Source organism: Pleurodeles waltl, chromosome 2_2 (assembly GCF_031143425.1).
Source record: "Pleurodeles waltl isolate 20211129_DDA chromosome 2_2, aPleWal1.hap1.20221129, whole genome shotgun sequence".
Lineage (NCBI taxonomy): Eukaryota > Metazoa > Chordata > Amphibia > Caudata > Salamandridae > Pleurodeles > Pleurodeles waltl.
Window position 1 is genome coordinate 1193563679 of NC_090439.1, and position 20454 is coordinate 1193584132.

At 47.9% G+C, this 20454-nt stretch overlaps 1 protein-coding gene across 1 annotated transcript in view; it reads left to right on the top strand.

The window, feature by feature from the left end:
• The first annotated feature begins 2299 nt into the window (after window positions 1–2299).
• Window positions 2300–20454, top strand: part of LOC138283072 (butyrophilin subfamily 1 member A1-like) — a 34728-nt gene continuing 16573 nt past the window's right edge. Inside the window, exon 1 of the mRNA XM_069221222.1 lies at window positions 2300–2454. Coding sequence (XP_069077323.1) covers window positions 2315–2454 — 140 coding nt within the window. The 5' untranslated portion in view covers window positions 2300–2314. The remainder of the gene's footprint in view (window positions 2455–20454) is intronic.

Consider the following 20454-nt stretch of genomic DNA (forward strand, 5'->3'; position numbering starts at 1 on the left):
AGTCTCTAGCCCTTGTCGTTCCTGCAGTATTCACAGTTCTTCAGCCTAGTAAGAGCTTCTTTGCACCAACCGCTGGCATTTCTTTGGCATCTGCCCATCTCCGAGCTGCTTGTGACTTTTGGACTTGGTCCCCTTGTTCCACAGGTACCCTCAGTCAGGAATCCATCGTTTTTGCATTGCTGGTTTGTGTCTTTCCTGCATTATTCTTCTATCACGACTACTTTGTCCTTAGGGGAACTTTAGTGCACTTTGCACTCACTTTTCAGGGTCTTGGGGAGGGTTATTTTTCTAACTCTCACTATTTTCTAATAGTCCCAGCGACCCTCTACAAGGTCACATAGGTTTGGGGTCCATTTGTGGTTCGCATTCCACTTTTGGAGTGTATGGTTTGTGTTGCCCCTATCCCTATGTTTCCCCATTGCATCCTATTGTAACTATACATTGTTTGCACTGTTTTCTAAGACTATACTGCATATTTTTGCTATTGTGTATATATATCTTGTGTATATTTCCTATCCTCTCACTGAGGGTACAGTCTAAGATACTTTGGCATATTGTCATAAAAATAAAGTACCTTTATTTTTAGTATAACTGTGTATTGTGTTTTCTTATGATATTGTGCATATGACACTAGGTGGTACTGTAGTAGCTTCACACGTCTCCTAGTTCAGCCTAAGCTGCTCTGCTAAGCTACCATTATCTATCAGCCTAAGCTGCTAGACACCCTATACACTAATAAGGGATAACTGGGCCTGGTGCAAGGTGCAAGTACCCCTTGGTACTCACTACAAGCCAGTCCAGCCTCCTACAAGCAGGGTCCTAGCACACTTTCAATCAAAGCTGGCATCAACAAAAGGCAAAAGGTTAGGGGGTAACGATGCCAACAGTGGCATTTTTCTACAGTATCCAATTGTGCCAATGCATCACAACAGATTAGAGAAATAGCTCTGGCCCAGGGACCCTGGATAGCAGGGGCCCTGGGCACTGCAGTTTCTAGAACACATCAACATCAATCAAAAAGTGGAGGGATAACCATGTCAAAAAGCGGCCCTCTCTCACAAGTAGGATTAGAGAACAGGGAAGGTCTGCCCAAAGACACAAAGCCTGCTTTGATGTAGGACAACCACAGGATATTTATTCCCTGGCCGTATTTTAGGTTGAAAATGTGTTGTGGTTGGTCCAACCCACCAACCATAAAAGTACAGGGGCAAGTTTAATAAAATCCTTGATGTATGTGAGGCCCAGTTCCTCATGGAACGCAGTGTGGACAGGTGCATATCCCTAGGATGCCTGTGATGGAGGTTGCGATGAGAACACATTGTGAGCAATACATTTTGAGAAATGGCGAAATGGGTTTACCCCGATTCTTGCAAGCTAAATTAAAAAGACCACCCACAGACTGCATACATTTATGACACCTTGGGGCATATTTAAGAGCCCATAGCACTGTCTACCGACCCAGTAGCATTATTTTTTTTACGCTAATGTTTTGTTAGATGGGCAAACTCCCAGCAGCATATTTACAAAGTGGTGCAATGCTTTGTAACCCTTTGTGCGACATTATGCCTGCGCCAAGGGGCGTTCCCCTTTTATGGGCGCTGAAAAAATTGATTAAACCCAGATCTGTGACTTGGGGTGAATGTTTGATTGGTGCCGCATTCTGTTCATCATTTGTGTTTCTTTGCATTTGTCGCTCTGTGTGTGCCCGGTATACCCAGACATGGCTCTCTGCGCCACTGGATTCAAGCTGGCCTGGCTGATGAAGGCTGATACCCTGAAACCGGTCCAAGGATGCTTGATGGTTCAGGGAGGGGCTGGCCCAACAGTTCGGCCCGGAGTGTTCCCATGAGGAACAGGTTCAAGAGTGATTTACATATGGCTGGGTCCAAACTGGGGCGGCCTGGTGAGCAAAAAAACGATGGATTAACCCCAGATCTGTGCCTGGGGGTGAGTATTTGCATTGTTCAGCACTCCCTCCATCATCTGTACTTTTTGCAAGTTTGCTAGAGAATCTGGGGGAGCAAGCGTCACGACGGGGTCCGTCTGCCTGCTTCTAGGAGCTGCCATCTCACCTGCCCTTATGCTTTAGCCGCCCATCCTCACTGTAAGTTTACACGTTTTTAGGTGGCCTTAAAGATGTTTGCAGAGGTAGTTTTATCTTGTTTCTTCTACTCATAAATCCCCGCTATCGGGAAACGTGTCCGTCAGTGTTTTATAGGCATGGCTTGGCTTCCAGGCACTATGTGCTGCGTTGGCACCGGGAGGCCGCGGGCCGAGAGCGCAGCCAATCCTTCGCTGGTCGCTTATCACCTGCATGGAATTGCCCTCCATTGAGCGCTATAACCTCGAGCGCAGCCGCGGGCAGGATCCTTCCCATCCGAGAGGACTCCAGAGAGCAGAAGGCGCGCTCTTCCTGGAGCACGAGGACCAGCGAGCAGAAGCCTCCCCTGCCAGGTTGGTGCCAGGTGATGTTTGAGGGGGCGTGGGAGGCTGTGGGAAGCGCCTCGACGCAGGAGGGCAGCCGGTCCACATGGAGGCCACAGAGAACAAGCATTTGCAATGCAATGGGTCTCGTGTTTGCTCAAGTTAGAGTTAATAGCATTGTAAATTTGTAACTGGACTTTTCTTGCCACATAAATTGAAAATAAGTAAAATAGTTGACATAAGCGAGCCAATTCAAAGCCCCACGGCCGCCATGAGCGTGAGCGCTAAGGAGAGATACAAAGGGAGAAAGCAGTTTGCTCGCAGTCAAACATATCGGCAATAGGGTGACCACCTGTCTGTAAATTTCACGGACCGCCCGTAATTTCGCCCTGCCGTCCGTTGTCCGTGATGAAAGGCTTAACGGGCGGCATTTGTCCGTAATTTCAGCCTTTCACCTAAAGGACAAGGGAGGGCAGGGCGAAATTAAGAGCAGATCAGCTTCCCCAGCTGGACTGAAAGGCCGGGAGTCTCCCGTGCTCTGAAGGAGGGAGGGGCAGACAGAAAAGAAAAGGCGTTCTTGCCAGGGTGCTTCCTTCCTAAAAGAATTGCAAATGTGCGCAACTGCTAAAACTGCAAATGTAAAGGAGCTTGAAAACCTGCATTTACTTTAATCAAAGGAGTCACTTGAAGCTTTCTGATGGCAAAGATATTTTCTTTTAGAGAGGTACTGTAAGGGGTGTTCCAAGGTGAGCTGTGGAGTGTGTGGTTTTATTGGACTGTTATAAAAAAATATTAGTACTAGGTATAAAATGTATATTATTCAAATCTGTATTTGAGAACCACTTTTAACTTAACCAAATTGTATTTGCGCATTTTGTAGCAGCCTACATGATGATGTAATAGTATTTATATAGCACTTACTACCCCTGACAAGGCATCAAATGCATGTTTAAAAAAAGACTTACACATTCACAGTTCTTTCAGGGACCTCAGTACCTCATAGTACTAACAAACATTGGCAACGCCAATAGGTCTACGCAAGAGTTATTGGCTTTGCCAATGTGTTTTAGCCATGTTATACACCAGAGTGGCTGCTGTTCATGGCTAAAAGTTAGTGGCATAGTGGTTTGGAGTGGAGTAGAGTGGCATAGGAGCAGTGGCATAGAGCCCAGTGGGGAAGAGTACAGTGCAGTGGTGTAGGAAAGTACCATCTTGCCTGGCATGTTACCCCCATTTTTCACTGTATATATGTTGTTTTAGTTGTATGTGTCACTGGGACCCTATTCACCAGGGCCCCAGTGCTCATAAGTGTGCCTGAATGTGTTACCTGTGTAGTGACTAACTGTCTCACTGAGGCTCTGCTAATCAGAACCTCAGTGGTTATGCTCTCTCATTTCTTTCAAATTGTCCCTAACAGGCTAGTGACCAATTTTACCAATTTATATTGGCTTACTGGAACACCCTTATAATTCCCTAGTATATGGTACTGAGGTACCCAGGGTATTGGGGTTCCAGGAGATCCCTATGTGCTGCAGCATTTCTTTTGGCACCCATAGGGAGCTCTGACAATTCTTACACAGGCCTGCCACTGCAGCCTGAGTGAAAAAACGTCCACGTTATTTCACAGCCATTTTACACTGCACTTAAGTAACTTATAAGTCACCTATATGTCTAACCTTTACCTGGTAAAGGTTAGGTGCAAAGTTACTTAGTGAGAGGGCACCCTGGCACTAGCCAAGGTGCCCCCACATTGTTCAGGGCCAATTCCCTGAACTTTGTGAGTGCGGGGACACCATTACACGCGTGCACTACATATAGGTCAATACCTATATGTAGCTTCACAATTGTAACGCCAAATATGGCCATGTAACATGTCTAAGATCATGGAATTGCCCCCTCTATGCCATCCTGACATTGTTGGCACAATTCCATGATCCCAGTGGTCTGTAGCACAGACCCTGGTACTGCCAAACTGCCTTTCCTGGGGTTTCACTGCAGCTGCTGCTGCTGCCAACCCCTCAGACAGGATTCTGCCCCCCTGGGGCCAAGCCAGGCTTGTCCCAGGATGGCAGAACAAAGGACTTCCTCTGAGAGAGGGTGTGACACCCTCTCCCTTTGGAAAATGGTGTGAAGGCAGGGGAGGAGTAGCCTCCCCCAGCCTCTGGAAATGCTTTCTTGGGCACAGATGTGCCCAATTCTGCATAAGCCAGTCTACACCGGTTCAGGGACCCCTTAGCCCTGCTCTGGCGCGAAACTGGACAAAGGAAAGGGGAGTGACCACTCCCCTGACCTGCACCTCCCCTGGGAGGTGTTCAGAGCTCCTCCAGTGAGCTCCAGACCTCTGCCATCTTGGAAACAGAGGTGCTGCTGGCACACTGGACTGCTCTAAGTGGCCAGTGCCACCAGGTGACGTCAGAGACTCCTTCTGATAGGCTCCTTCAGGTGTTAGTAGCCTATCCTCTCTCCTAGGTAGCCAAACCCTCTTTTCTGGCTATTTAGGGTCTCTGTCTCTGGGGAAACTTTAGATAACGAATGCAAGAGCTCATCCGAGTTCCTCTGCATCTCTCTCTTCACCTTCTGCCAAGGAATCGACTGCTGACCGCGCTGGAAGCCTGCAACACTGCAACAAAGTAGCAAAGACGACTACTGCAACTCTGTAACGCTGATCCTGCCGCCTTCTCGACTGTTTTCCTGGTGGTGCATGCTGTGGGGGTAGTCTGCCTCCTCTCTGCACTAGAAGCTCCGAAGAAATCTCCCGTGGGTCGACGGAATCTTCCCCCTGCAACCGCAGGCACCAAAAAGCTGCATTACCGGTCCCTTGGGTCTCCTCTCAGCACGACGAGCGAGGTCCCTCGAATCCAGCAACTGTGTCCAAGTGGCCCGCATAGTCCAGCGACTCTTCAGTCCAAGTTTGGTGGAGGTAAGTCCTTGCCTCACCTCGCTAGACTGCATTGCTGGGATCCGCGACTTTTGCAGCTACTCCGGCCCCTGTGCACTTCCGGCGGAAATCCTTTGTGCACAGCCAAGCCTGGGTCCACGGCACTCTAACCTGCATTGCACGACTTTCTAAGTTGGTCTCCGGCGACGTGGGACTCCTTTGTGTAACTTTGGGTGAGCACCGTTTCACGCATCCTCGTAGTGCCTGTTTCTGGCACTTCTCCGGGAGCTACCTGCTGCTGAGAGGGCTCCTTGTCTTGCCCCCTTGTCTTGTCTGCACTGTCCCCACTTGTAGGAGGCTGGACTGGCTTGTAGTGAGTACCAAGGGGTACTTGCACCTTGCACCAGGCCCAGTTATCCCTTATTAGTGTATAGGGTGTCTAGCAGCTTAGGCTGATAGATAATGGTAGCTTAGCAGAGCAGCTTAGGCTGAACTAGGAGACATACAAAGCTCCTACTATACCCCTGGTGTCATATGCACAATATCATAAGAAAACACAATACACAGATATACTAAAAATAAAGGTACTTTATTTTTATGACAATATGCCAAAAGTATCTCAGTGAGTACCATCAGTATGAGGATAAGAAATACACACAAGATATATGTACGCAACCCAAAATTATGCAGGTAATAGCAAAAGGAAGTAAATCAAGCAATGTAAAGTTACAGTAGATTGCAATGGGAGCACATAGGTATAGGGGCAACACAAACCATATACTCCAAAAGTGGAATGCGAACCACGAGTGGAACACAAACCTATGTGAACTTGTAGAGGGTCACTGGGATTGTAAGAAAACAGTGAGGGTTAGAAAAATAGCCCACCCCAAGACCCTGAAAGGTAGGTGTAAAGTGCACCTACAACCCCCAGAGAGCACAGAAGTCGTGATAGGGGGATTCTGCAAGGAAGACCAACACCAGCAATGCAACAACAGTGGATTTCTGGACCTGAGTACCTGTAAGACAAGGGGACCAAGTCCAAGAGTCGCAACAGTGTCGAGAGTGGGCAGATGCCCAGGAAATGCCAGCTGAGGATGCAAGGAAGCTGCCACCAGGTGGAAGAAGCTTGGTGTTCTGCAAGGACGAAGAGGACTAGGAACTTCCCCTTTGGAGGATGGGTGTCCCACGTCGTGAAGAAGCTTGCAGAGGTGTTCCCATGCAGAAAGGATGTTATTTCACTCAGGCTGCAGTGGCAGGCCTGTGTAAGAATTGTCAGAGCTCCCTATGGGTGGCAAAAGAAATGCTGCAGCCCATAGGGATCTCCTGGAACCCCAATACCCTGGGTACCTCAGTACCATATACTAGGGAAATATAAGGGTGTTCCAGTAAGCCAATGTAAATTAGTAAAATTGGTCACTAGCCTGTTAGTGACAATTTGGAAAGAAATGAGAGAGCATAACCACTGAGGTTCTGATTAGCAGAGCCTCAGTGAGACAGTTAGTTACTAAACAGGTAACACATTCAGGCACACTTATGAGCACTGGGGCCCTGGTGAACAGGGTCCCAGTGACACATACAACTAAAACAACATATATACAGTGAAAAATGGGGGTAACATGCCAGGCAAGATGGTACTTTCCTACATGAACTTGTAGGTTACCTCCCCATCCCACCTGGACCTCATGTATGCAGATATGAAGTTTGTGCCTCTGTCAGACACAATCTCCTCTGGGAACCCGACACGGGTAAAGATCCCCATTAGAGTTCTGGTCACCACCGGTGCAATCACAGTCCTCAAAGGGATTGCCTCTGGGTAGGGGGTGGCATGATCCACCAAAACCAGGATAAACCTGTTGCCTAGGGCTGTTTTGTGGTCCATTGGACCAATGACATAGATGCCCACTCTTTCAAAAGGGTGCCAAAGATGGGGAGTGGGATCAGGGGGCCCTTTGGCATTTTCCTTGTAGCCTGGCACGTAGGACAGGACCTACAGAATGCATCTGAGGCCATCCACATTCAGGGCCAATGAAAGTGGGTGACAAGCCTGCAAAGGTCTTGTCTTGCCCTAAATGTCCTGCCAGGGGAATGTCATGAGCTAGACCCAGTAGGAAGGCCTGGTAACACTTGGAGACCACCAGCACATGTTCTGCCCCAGCCTCCTGTACCTTAGGCTCACTGTAAAGGAAATTATTCTCCCAGTAAATAGGGTGATCACCAGAGGCTTCATCTGCTGCTTGAGCTGAGGCCTGTTGCCTCAAGCCCTCAAGAGTGGGACACTCTTTCTGCGCCTTGCAGAATTCTTCCCTGGTGGGCCTACCCTCAACTTGCCAGCCAGAAAGCTCAGGTAGGTTGCCCAGGGCAGCAATGTCCTCCCCGGTTGCCTCGAGGGCCTCCTCCTCAGGGACCCCATCAACTGCAGCGGGAACTTCCGGGACCGGTTTCCCACGCCCCTTGCCCCTCTCCTTTGCAGCTGTCTGGGCCTTTCTTCCATGGTCCAGACACCCTTGACTCCCCTCCCGGGCAGCCATGGACCTTGTGGTCATTCAGATCCACTCAGGCAAAGGTAACATCTCCAGGTGAGACCTGAGTGCTACCTCCCTCCAGGTAGTGTGCTCAAGGTCATTTGTCTAACCGACAATCTACAGGCATGGCAGGACTCACAGCTACTTTTAGTGTACCAGAGACTACCTCCACTGAAAGAGAACCAGAGCTACTGGTAGGTGGCTCTCACGATTGTCAGAGACTCTGACTTGCTGGAATGTGTTCGGTAGGACCTGATCTGCTGACACCAGCTGACCCCTGACAGTAGTCATGCTGGCTCCTGTGTCGCACAGAACCTCCAGCCGTTGCCCATTAATGGTGACCCAATGCCTATACTTGGAAGGATTAGCAGGCATGTGGGCTTTTGACACCATCTCTGCATCTCCCAGGGACAAAAAGTAACCACTGTCTGTTCCCCAAAGCTAATTGAGACTACCTCCTCCCAAGTGCTACACTAGCCAACCCAGGTGTCTGTCCTCCTGTGGGTGGCTGTGTCCTCTTTGGACATTTGGAGTCACCCTTAGAGTGACCATACTGAGTGCAGTCCATGCAGAGGGGTACAAACCTCCCTGTCTTCTGGTCAGAGAGCCCTTTCTTTTTAGAATCAGACTGGGACAGGTTACCACTATTCCCTTGAGAATTATTTTGGGGGCCTTTTGAGAACTACTTATTTTTACGTTTTTCTCAGTCCAGAGCTGTTGATCTATGTTTGTGTTGTTCTTTCAGGGTTGTGGATTTTTTATTCTGAGAGGGGAGGGAGCACATTCACAGTAGCAGGTAAACAGCCAGCAACTTAAGAGGGACACGATCATAGGAGGACAGGTGGTGGGATTTTCTATCACTCTCTGGGGGCTACACTACTATATCGGAAGGATCTACCGCTCTTCATGATAAGTTAACTGTATTGACCCTTAATGTTAGGGGTCTTAACAATCCGGTCAAACGTATGGCGGTCCTCTCACACGAAGAGCATTTGAAAGTTGACATATGCTTTGTAGAGAGACACATTTCTTAGCCAGGGACTGCCAAAGATTACAATCCAGAGTCTTCCCTCACCAGTATTTCTCTTCAGCAGATAAAAAGACATCCAGGGTAGCCATATTAGTTTCCCGCTTCTTACAGGGTAAGGTGGGAGATAAGGTTCTGGATGTCAAGGGGAGGGTTCTGGCTTACAGGATACACATTGCTAATTACACTATTGTAGTGGGGTCCATTTATGCACCAAATGAGGGTCAGGAATGATTTATCCAACAAACTATCAGAGGTGACAGCCATTCCAGACAAACTGCTTTTACTGGAAGGAGATCTAAACCTAGTCTTCCACAATGAGATGGACAGATCGGCACCACGCACATGGGGAGTGGGAACATTATCAGCAGAAGGGGTTAGGTGGGTTGGGAGGTGGGACTCCGAGATCTGTGACGAGAGTCCTATCTTTAGTCTACAGATTACACCTTCTACTGACTTGCCCATAACATGTACGCTAGACAAGGCTATTTTTTAGGAACCACAGGTATACAATCCTTACTGCCAACCATTGATATACAACCCCGCTGCTTGTCGGACCACTCAGCAGTGTCTTTGACCCTGGGGCTTCCTCCTCTCCAAAGACATGTTCGCCCATGGCAACTGAACGAAGCTCTTTTGCAGCGCCCTGCATTCGTTAGACAAATAGAACAAGCTATTTCCAGATATTTGGCACTCAACGATGTTCCAGGCTAATCAGTTTCCAATTGGCGCCCATCTTGACACGCCTATTTAATGCCATAACACACCCTGATTCCATTTCGCCCTCAATGCTGGAGGCATCCAATTTGGTTCTTCCTAAGCCCGGGAAGGACCCTCAATCATGCGGGTCCTACTGACCAAATCACTACTTAATACGGACATTAAGCTGCTAACCGGTATTCTAGCTATCCGCTAGTCTAATTGACCCAGACCAAAATGGATTTGTGACGCACCCCCAATGTGGGTACACACGAAACGCATTCTTGACTAGATAGTTTGATACCTTTTGACACTCTGAAATCTGAACATGCACACTTGAGGCAGAGCGTTTCCACTACTTACAAATTCTTCATTGGGTCATTCATCCCGGGATAAGAGACCAGGCACAGTGATCCCTTACTGATGTTGAGAAATGGCTGTTGAAGAAGACCTCAGATAAAAGATTAATCACCAGGACAACAACAGCGGGAGGCTGAAATCAGTAGATCTCTCACACATAGGGAATGGGAGGACATATACTACAGGGCACGTCACACAGCTAAAAATATGGGAAGCATAGAATCTGCGACCATAGGGGGTGTCTAATAGGGTTGGCATTGGATTCGGCCACTCAAAACATACTCTCTCACTGGGGTACTGACACTCTTCCCATGCACCTGGGATGGATACACCGCCTGTGGCACATCTTAGGCATGGAGAATATTACTCTGACATTGACGAGCCAAGCAGACTCTTTCCGAGAGATATGGGGCTCCTTTCTACGGAGTTTAAGGAATTGACATGCCCCAGATGTCTTCAGCTCCTGAGGCTTCTCAACACACCAGCCATGATACAGTGAACAGGGCCATGCAGGGGTTTAACCTTTAGTGTTTTCTCTCATTGTTGCTTCATTAATGGGTGAATGTGCTCCCGGGGGAGGGAGAGAAGAAGGGGGATGCTTTGTTTACCTTTCATCCCATTCTATCTTATTACTTTTAATACAGCTATATAATTATTATCACTATGCTGCCCCCTTCTGGGCGGGTCATACAATGTGATCGCTGTATAATGTTACATACCAATACAAATAATTTGAACCTAAAATGCAGGACTTATGTGAGTCCAATATTCCAATATTTATCTGTTTAGAGATTTCAAGGAACAGGCCTTCAGTTATTACAAGGTAGAGGGATCCAGAGATTCCAAGGTACAGGGATCCAGAGATTCCAAGGTAGATTAATCTAGAGATTCCAAGGTACAGGGATCCCGAGATTCCAAGGTACATGGATCCAGAGATCCCAAGGTACAGAGAACCAGAGATTCCAAGGTACATGGATCCAGCAATTCCAATGTACAGGGATCCAGAGATCCCAAGGTACAGGGATCCAGAGATTCCAAGGTACATGGATCCAGAAATTCCAATGTACAGGGATCCAGAGATTCCAAGGTACATGGATCTAGAGATTCCAGTGTACAGAGATCCAGAGATTCCAAGATGCAGAAATGCAGAGATTCCAAGGACCATGTGTAGGAAAGTACCATCTTGCCTGGCAGGTTACCCCCATATTTCACTGTATATATGTTGTTTTAGTTGTATGTGTCACTGGGACCCTGCCAGCCAGGGCCCCAGTGCTCATAAGTGTGCCCTGTATGTGTTACCTGTGTTATGACTAACTGGCTCTGCTATCCAGAACCTCAGTGGTTATGCTCTCTCATTCTCTTTCCAAATTGTCACTAACAGGCTAGTGACCAATTTCACCAATTTACATTGGCATACTGGAACACCCTTATAATTCCCTAGTATATGGTACTGAGGTACCCAGGGTATTGGGGCTCCAGAAGATCCCTATGGGCTGCAGCTTTTCTTGTGCCACCCATAGGGAGATCTGACAATTCTTACACAGGCCTGCCAGTGCAGCCTGAGTGAAATAACGTCCACATCATTTCACAGCCATTTACCACTGCACTTAAGTAACTTATAAGTCACCTATATGTCTAACCTTTACCTGGTAAAGGTTGGGTGCTAAGTTACTTAGTGTGTGGGCACCCTGGCACTAGCCAAGGTGCTCCCACATTGTTCAGGGCAAATTCCCCGGACTTTGTGAGTGCGGGGACACCATTACACGCGTGCACTATACATATGTCACGACATATGTATAGCGTCACAATGGTAACTCCGAACATGGCCATGTAACATGTCGAGGATCTTGGAATTGTCACCCCAATGCCATTCTGGCATTGGGGAGACAATTCCATGATCCCCCGAGTCTCTAGCTCAGACCCGGGTACTGCCAATCTACCTTTACCGGGGTTTCACTGCAGCTGCTGCTGCTGACAACCCCTCAGACAGGTTTCTGCCCTCCTGGGGTCCAGCCAGGCTTGGCCCAGGAAGGCAGAACAAAGGGCTTCCTCAGAGAGAGGGTGTTACACCCTCTCCCTTTGGAAAAAGGTGTCAGGGCTGGGGAGGAGTAGCCTCCCCCAGCCTCTGGAAATGCTTTGATGGGCACAGATGGTGCCCATCTCTGCATAAGCCAGTCTGCACTGGTTCAGGGATCCCTCAGCCCTGCTCTGGCGCAAAACTGGACAAAGGAAAGGGGAGTGACCACTCCCCTGACCTGCACCTCCCCTGGGAGGTGCCCAGAGCTCCTCCAGTGTGCTCCAGACCTCTGCCATCTTGGAAACAGAGGTGCTGCTGGCACACTGGACTACTCTGAGTGGCCAGTGCCAGAAAGTGACGTCAGAGACTCCTTCTGATAGGCTCCTTCAGGTGTTGCTAGCCTATCCTCTCTCCTAAGTAGCCAAACCCTCTTTTCTGGCTATTTAGGGTCTCTGCTTTGGGGAATTCCTTAGATAATGAATGCAAGAGCTCATCAGAGTTCCTCTGCATCTCTCTCTTCACCTTCTGCCAAGGAATCGACTGCTGACTGCGCTGGAAGCCTGCAAAACTGCAACAAAGTAGCAAAGACGACTACTGCGACCTTGTAAAGCTGATCCTGCCGCCTTCTCGACTGTTTTCCTGGTGGTGCATGCTGTGGGGGTAGTCTGCCTCCTCTCTGCACTAGAAGCTCCGAAGAAATCTCCTGTGGGTCGACGGAATCTTCCCCCTGCAACCGCAGGCAAAAAAGAACTGCATCACCAGTCCGCTGGGTCTCCTCTCAGCACGACGAGCGAGGTCCCTTGATCTCAGCAACGCTGTCCAAGTGACTCCCACAGTCCAGTGACTCTTCAGTCCAAGTTTGGTGGAGGTAAGTCCTTGCCTCCCCACGCTAGACTGCATTGCTGGGAACCACGTGTTTTGCAGCTACTCCGGCTCCTGTGCACTCCTCGAGGATTTCCTTTGTGCACAGCCAAGCCTGGGTCCACGGCACTCCAACCTGCATTGCACAACCTCCTGAGTTGTCCTCCGGCGGTGTGGGACTCTCTTGTGTAACTTCGGGTAAGCACTGTTTCACTCCACTTCGTAGTGCCTGTTCCAGCACTTCTCTGGGTGATGCTTGCTTCTGAGTGGGCTCCTTGTCTTGCTGGACGCCCCCTCTGTCTCCTCACGCAATTGGCGACATCCTGGTCCCTCCTGGGCCACAGCAGCATCCAAAAACCCTAACCGCAAGCTTTGCAGCTAGCAAGGCTTGTTTGCGGTCTTTCAGCGGGAAAACACTTCTGCACGACTCGTCACGACGTGGGACATCCATCCTCCAAAGGAGAAGTTTCTAGCCCTTGTCGTTTTTGCAGAATCCTCAGCTTCTACCATGCGGTGGCAGCTTCTTTGCACCCACACCTGGCATTTCCTGGGCACCTGCCCACTCTCGACTTGATCGTGACTTTTGGACTTGGTCCCCTTGTTCCACAGGTACTCTCGTCTGGAAATCCATTGTTGTTGCATTGCTGGTGTTGGTCTTTCCTGTAGAATTCCCCTATCACGACTTCTGTGCTCTTTGGGGAACCTAGGTGCACTTTGCACCCACTTTTCAGGGTCTTGGGGTGGGCTATTTTTCTAACCCTCACTGTTTTCTTACAGTCCCAGCGACCCTCTACTAGGTCACATAGGTTTGGGGTCCATTCGTGGTTCGCATTCCACTTCTAGAGTATATGGTTTTTGTTGCCCCTATCCCTATGTGCCCCCATTGCATCCTATTGTAACTATACATTGTTTGCACTGTTTTCTATTGCTATACAGCATATTTTTGGTATTGTGTACATATATCTTGTGAATATTTGCTATCCTCATACTGAGGGTACTCACTGAGATACTTTGGCATATTGTCATAAAAATAAAGTACCTTTATTTTTAGTATATCTGTGTATTGTGTTTTCTTATGATATTGTGCATATGACACTAGTGGTAGTGTAGTAGCTTCACTCGTCTCCTAGTTCAGCCTAAGCTGCTCTGCTAAGCTACCTTTTCTATCAGCCTAAGCTGCTAGACACCACTGTACACTAATAAGGGATACCTGGGCCTGGTGCAAGGTGTAAGTACCCCTTGGTACTCACTACAAGCCAGTCCAGCCTCCTACATTGGTTGAGCAGTGGTGGGATAAGTACTTTGCAACTACTTACCACTTTTGTCATTGTACTTTTCATAAGAGAAAAATATACAAAACAAGTTCAGTGTATGTACACCTAACCAAAAAGTTTTGCTTTTCTTCTTTCACTTCTTTGCTAAGTGCTGAAAAGTACCTCTAAACTTTCTAAAAAGTTCTTTAAAAGTTTTAAAAGTTTTTTTTTCTGTCTTTTTAAAAGTTCTGAAAAACTTTTTCTTTCTTTTTCTGTCCCTTAAACACTTTAAAAAATGTCTGGTACAGGCCAAACTGTTGATCTGTCCAAACATGCTTATGATCACCTTAGCTGGAAAGGAGCAAGGAGTCTCTGCATTGAAAGAGGTTTAGGGGTAAGAAAGAATCCCTCTAGAGAACTGTTGGTTAATATGCTAATTGAACAAGATAAGACCAGAGTTGGCACTTCTGATGAGAAATTGGCTGATGGTTCCCAATCTGACCCTGGGGCACACCTAGCAAAGTATTTAGAAGGGAACCTTCCCAACCTGCCCATTAGCAGACCACCTAGCATAGCTGGTACTGATGTGAATTCACACCACAGTAATAGTGTTGCCTCACATCACAGTAAGAGTGTTCCTTCTCATCATAGTAGGAGTGTTACTTCTGTTAGCCAGGTTGTTAGAGTGCCATCTGTTAGGGCCAGGTCTCCTTCTGTTCATTCTCACCATACTTCTGTTTCAAGGCATGCCCCACCCACCCACCCTGATGACAGAGTGTTAGAAAGGGAGCTCAATAGATTGAGAGTGGAAGAATGCAGGCTGAAGCTCAAGAAGCAACAGCTGGATTTAGATAGGCAGTCCGTAGAGATAGAAAGAGAAAGACAGAAAATTGGGTTTGAAATCCATGGTGGCAGCAGCAGTATTCCAAATAGTCATCCTGCAAAAGAGCATTATTCTAGGAATCTGGACAAGATAGTTCCCCCTTACAAGGAGGGGGATGACATTAACAAGTGGTTTGCTGCACTTGAGAGGGCCTGTGTTGTACAGGATGTCCCTCAAAGGCAGTGGGCTGCTATCCTATGGCTATCTTTCAGTGGAAAGGGTAGGGATAGGCTCCTTACTGTGAAAGAAAGTGATGCCAATAATTTTGCAGTTCTTATGAATGCACTCCTGGATGGTTATGGCTTAACTACTGAACAGGACTGGATGAAGTTCAGAGAAACCAAAAAGGAGTCTTCACAAGACTGGGTAGACTTTGTTGACCATTCAGTGAAGGCCTTGGAGGGGTGGTTACATGGCAGTAAAGTTTCTGACTATGAAAGCCTGTATAACTTAATCCTGAGAGAGCATATTCTTAATAATTGTGTGTCTGGTTTGTTGCACCAGTACCTGGTGGACTCTGATCTGACCTCTCCCCAAGAATTGGGAAAGAAGGCAGACAAATGGGTCAGAACAAGGGTGAACAGAAAAGTTCATACAGGGGGTGACAAAGATGGCAAGAAGAAGGATGGTAAGTCTTCTGACAAGGGTGGGGACAAATCTAAAAATGGGTCTTCATCAGCCCCACAAAAACACTCTGGTGGGGGTGGTGGGCCCAAATCCTCTTCAAATCAAAACAAAGAAAAGAAACCATGGTGCTATTTATGTAAAATAAAAGGCCATTGGACAACAGATCCCAGTTGTCCAAAGAAAAGCACCAAGCCTCCTACCACTACAACCCCTGCTGCTACACCTAGTGTCCCTAGTAATAGCAGTGGTGGTGGGAGCAAACCTACTAATAGCCAATCCAAGGGAGTAGCTGGGCTCACTTTTGGTAACTTAGTTGGGGTTGGTCTAATTAGGGAGACCACAGAGGCTGTGTTAGTCTCTGAGGGGGCTATTGATTTAGCCACCTTGGTTGCTTGTCCCCTTAACATGGATAAGTACAAGCAACTACCCCTAATAAATGGTGTTGAGGTTCAGGCCTACAGGGACAAAGGTGCCAGTGTTACAATGGTAATAGAGAAACTGGTCCACCCTGAACAACACCTACTTGGTCACCAGTACCAAGTAACCAATGCTCATAAAAACACTCTTAGCCACCCCATGGCTGTTGTGAATCTCAACTGGGGGGGGGGGGTTTACTGGTCCAAAGAAAGTTGTGGTTGCCTCAGATTTACCTGTAGACTGTCTATTAGGGAATGATTTAGAGACATCAGCTTGGGCAGAAGTGGAGTTGGAGGCTCATGCAGCAATGCTGGGCATTCCAGGGCATATTTTTGCTTTAACCAGGGCTCAGGCCAAAAAGCAAAAAGGACAGGGTGACTTGGATCCTGGAAGAATGGACCAAGTGCTCCCTAAAGCTAGGGTTAGTAAAGGTAAAACACTACCTACTATCCCTCCCTCTACAGTAGATTCTAATTCTGAGGAAGAAGAATTTCCACCCTGTGCAGAACCTACACCAGAGGAGCTGGAAGCAGACACTGCTGAGCTTTTGGGTGAAGGGGGGCCTGCCAGGGAGGAGCTGAGTGTGGCACAGCAGACCTGTCCCACACTAGAGGGTCTAAGGCAGCAAGCTGTCAAACAAGGAAATGGGGATGTCAGTGACTCTCACAGAGATTACTGGGAGGATAACCTTTTGTACACTGAAGCAAGGGACCCAAAACCTGGAGCTGCCAGGAGATTGGTGATTCCTCAGGAGTACAGAAAGTTCCTCCTAACTCTAGCCCACGACGTTTCCTAAGCTGGACATTTGGGGCAAATGAAAACTTGGAACAGGCTTGTTCCCTTGTTTCATTGGCCTAGAATGTCAGAGGACACAAAGGAATTTTGTAAGTCCTGTGAAACCTGTCAAGCCAGTGGCAAGACAGGTGGCACCCCAAAGGCACCCCTTATTCCACTACCTGTGGTTGGGGTTCCCTTTCAAAGGGTAGGGGTTGACATAGTTGGCCCCCTTGACCCCCCTACTGCTTCAGGCAATAGGTTTATCTTCGTGGTAGTGGATCATGCCACCAGATATCCTGAAGCAATTCCTCTAAGGACCACTACAGCTCCTGCAGTGGCAAAGGCCCTCCTGGGAATCTTTTCCATGGTGGGCTTCCCAAAAGAGGTGGTATCAGACAGGGGAAGCAATTTCATGTCTGCTTACTTAAAGGCCATGTGGAAGGAATGTGGTGTGACATACAAGTTCACCACACCCTATCATCCACAAACAAATGGACTGGTGGAGAGATTTTACAAAACTCTCAAAGGTATGATAATGGGACTCCCTGAAAAACTCCGCAGGAGATGGGATATCCTGTTACCTTGCCTCTTTTTTGCTTACAGGGAGTTACCCCAAAAAAGAGTGGGCTTCAGCCCCTTTGAACTCCTATTTGGACACCCTGTGAGAGGTCCTCTAACAATTGTTAAGGAGGGTTGGGAACAACCTTTAAAAGCTCCAAAGCAAGACATAGTGGACTATGTACTTGGCCTAAGATCTAGGATGGCTGAGTACATGAAAACGGGCAGTAAAAACCTTCAGGACAGCCAAGAGCTCCAAAAGCAATGGCATGATCAGAAGGCTGTTTTGGTTCAGTACCAACCAGGGCAGAAAGTGTGGGTCTTGGAGCCTGTGGCCCCAAGAGCACTCCAAGACAAATGGAGTGGACCCCACATAATTGTTGAAAAGAAGGGAGAAGTCACCTACTTAGTTGACTTAGGCACTGCCAGGAGTCCCCTTAGGGTGCTCCATGTCAGTCGCCTGAAACCCTACTATGACAGGGCTGATCTCACCCTGCTCATGGCAACAGATGAGGGACAGGAATAAGAGAGTGACCCTCTCCCTGATCTCTTCTCTTCCACAGAACAAGATGCTCTAGTGGAAGGTGTAGTACTAGCAGATTGTCTTACTGCTGAGCAGAAAGACCACTGCATAAATCTCCTGGGTCAGTTTTCTGAACTCTTCTCTACTGTGCCAGGCACCAATTCTTGGTGTGAGCACACTATAGATACTGGAGACAGCTTGCCTGTCAAAAGTAAAATCTATAGGCAGCCTGACCATGTCAGAGACTGCATAAAGCAGGAAGTACAGAAAATGCTTGAACTGGGAGTGGTTGAGCACTCTGAAAGTCCATGGACCTCTCCTGTGGTACTTGTACCAAAACCTCATTCCAAAGATGGTAAAAGGGAAATTAGATTTTGTGTTGACTACAGAGGTCTCAACCAGGTTACCAAAACTGATGCTCACCCTATACCCAGGGCAGATGAGCTAATAGATACTCTGGCATCTGCCAAGTATCTAAGCACTTTTGATTTGACTGCAGGGTATTGGCAGATCAAATTATCAGAAGATGCAAAAGCAAAAACTGCATTTTCAACCATTGGAGGCCATTACCAATTCACAGTAATACATTGTGGATTGAGAAATGCACCTGCCACTTTTCAAAGGTTGGTGAACACAGTCCTGCAAGTGCTGGAAGCTTTTAATGCAGCATATCTAGATGATAAAGCTGTCTTTAGCTCCAGCTGGGATGATCACCTGGTCCACCTATGGAAAGTTTTGGAGGCCCTGCAAAAGGCAGGCCTCACTATCAAGGCTTCAAAGTGCCAGATAGGGCAGGGGAAGGTGGTTTATCTGGGACACCTGGTAGGTGGAGAACAGATTGCACCACTTCAAGGGAAAATCCAAATTATTATAGATTGGGTTCCCCCTACAACTCATACTCAGGTGAGAGCCTTTTTAGGCCTCACTGGGTAATATAGGAGGTTCATAAAGAACTATGGCTCCATTGCAGCCCCTCTTAATGACCTCACATCTAACAAAATGCCTAAGAAGGTATTATGGACAGCAAACTGTCAGAAAGCTTTTGAGGAGCTTAAGCAGGCCATGTGCTCTACACCTGTCCTGAAAAGCCCCTGTTACTCCAAAAAAATAATTGTCCAAACTGATGCATCTGAATTAGGCGTAGGGGCAGTCTTATCACAACGTAATTCTGAGGGCCAGGATCAACCTGTTGCTTTTATCAGCAGGAGGTTGACACCTAGAGAAAAGCGTTGGTCTGCCATAGAGAGGGAGGGCTTTGCTGTGGTCTGGGCACTGAAGAAGTTGAGGCCATACCCGTAAGGCACTCACTTCATTGTTCAGACAGACCACAAACCTCTACTTTGGCTAAAACAAATGAAAGGTGAAAATCCTAAATTGTTGAGGTGGTCCATATCCCTACAGGGAATGGACTATACAGTGGAACATAGACCTGGGAGTACCCATTCCAATGCAGATGGACTCTCCAGATATTTCCACTTAGACAATGAAGACTCATCAGGTCATGGCTAGTCTTATTGTCCTTCGTTTGGGGGGGGGGTTGTGTAGGAAAGTACCATCTTGCCTGGCATGTTACCCCCATATTTCACTGTATATATGTTGTTTTAGTTGTATGTGTCACTGGGACCCTGCCAGCCAGGGCCCCAGTGCTCATAAGTGTGCCCTGTATGTGTTACCTGTGTGATGACTAACTGTCTCACTGAGGTTCTGCTATACAGAACCTCAGTGGTTATGCTCTCTCATTCTCTTTCCAAATTGTCACTAACAGGCTAGTGACCAATTTCACCAATTTACATTGGCATACTGGAACATCCTTATAATTCCCTAGTATATGGTACTGAGGTACCCAGGGTATTGGGGTTCCAGGAGATCCCTATGGGCTGCAGCATTTCTTGTGCCACCCATAGGGAGATCTGACAATTCTTACACAGGCCTGCCAGTGCAGCCTGAGTGAAATAACGTCCACGTCATTTCACAACCATTTACCACTGCACTTAAGTAACTTAAAAGTCACCTATATGTCTAATCTTTACCTGGTAAAGGTTGGGTGCTAAGTTACTTAGTGTGTGGGCACCCTGGCACTAGCCAAGGTGCTCCCACATTGTTCAGGGCAAATTTCCCGGACTTTGTGAGTGCGGGGACACCATTACACGAGTGCACTATACATATGTCACGACATATGTATAGCGTCACAATGGTAACTCCGAACATGGCCATGCAACATGTCTAGGGTCATGGAATTGTCACCCCATTCTGGCATTGGGGAGACAATTCCATGATCCCACGAGTCTCTAGCTCAGACCCGGGTACTGCCAAACTACCTTTCCCGGAGTTTCACTGCAGCTGCTGCCAACCCCTCAGACAGGTTTCTGCCCTCCTGGGGTCCAGCCAGGCTTGGCCCAGGAAGGCAGAACAAAGGACTTCCTCAGAGAGAGGGTGTTACACCCTCTCCCTTTGGAAAAAGGTGTCAGGGCTGGGGAGGAGTATCCTCCCTCAGCCGCTGGAAATGCTTTGATGGGCACAGATGGTGCCCATCTCTGCATAAGCCAGTCTGCACCGGTTCAGGGATCCCTCAGCCCTGCTCTGGCGCGAAACTGGACAAAGGAAAGGGGAGTGACCACTCCCCTGACC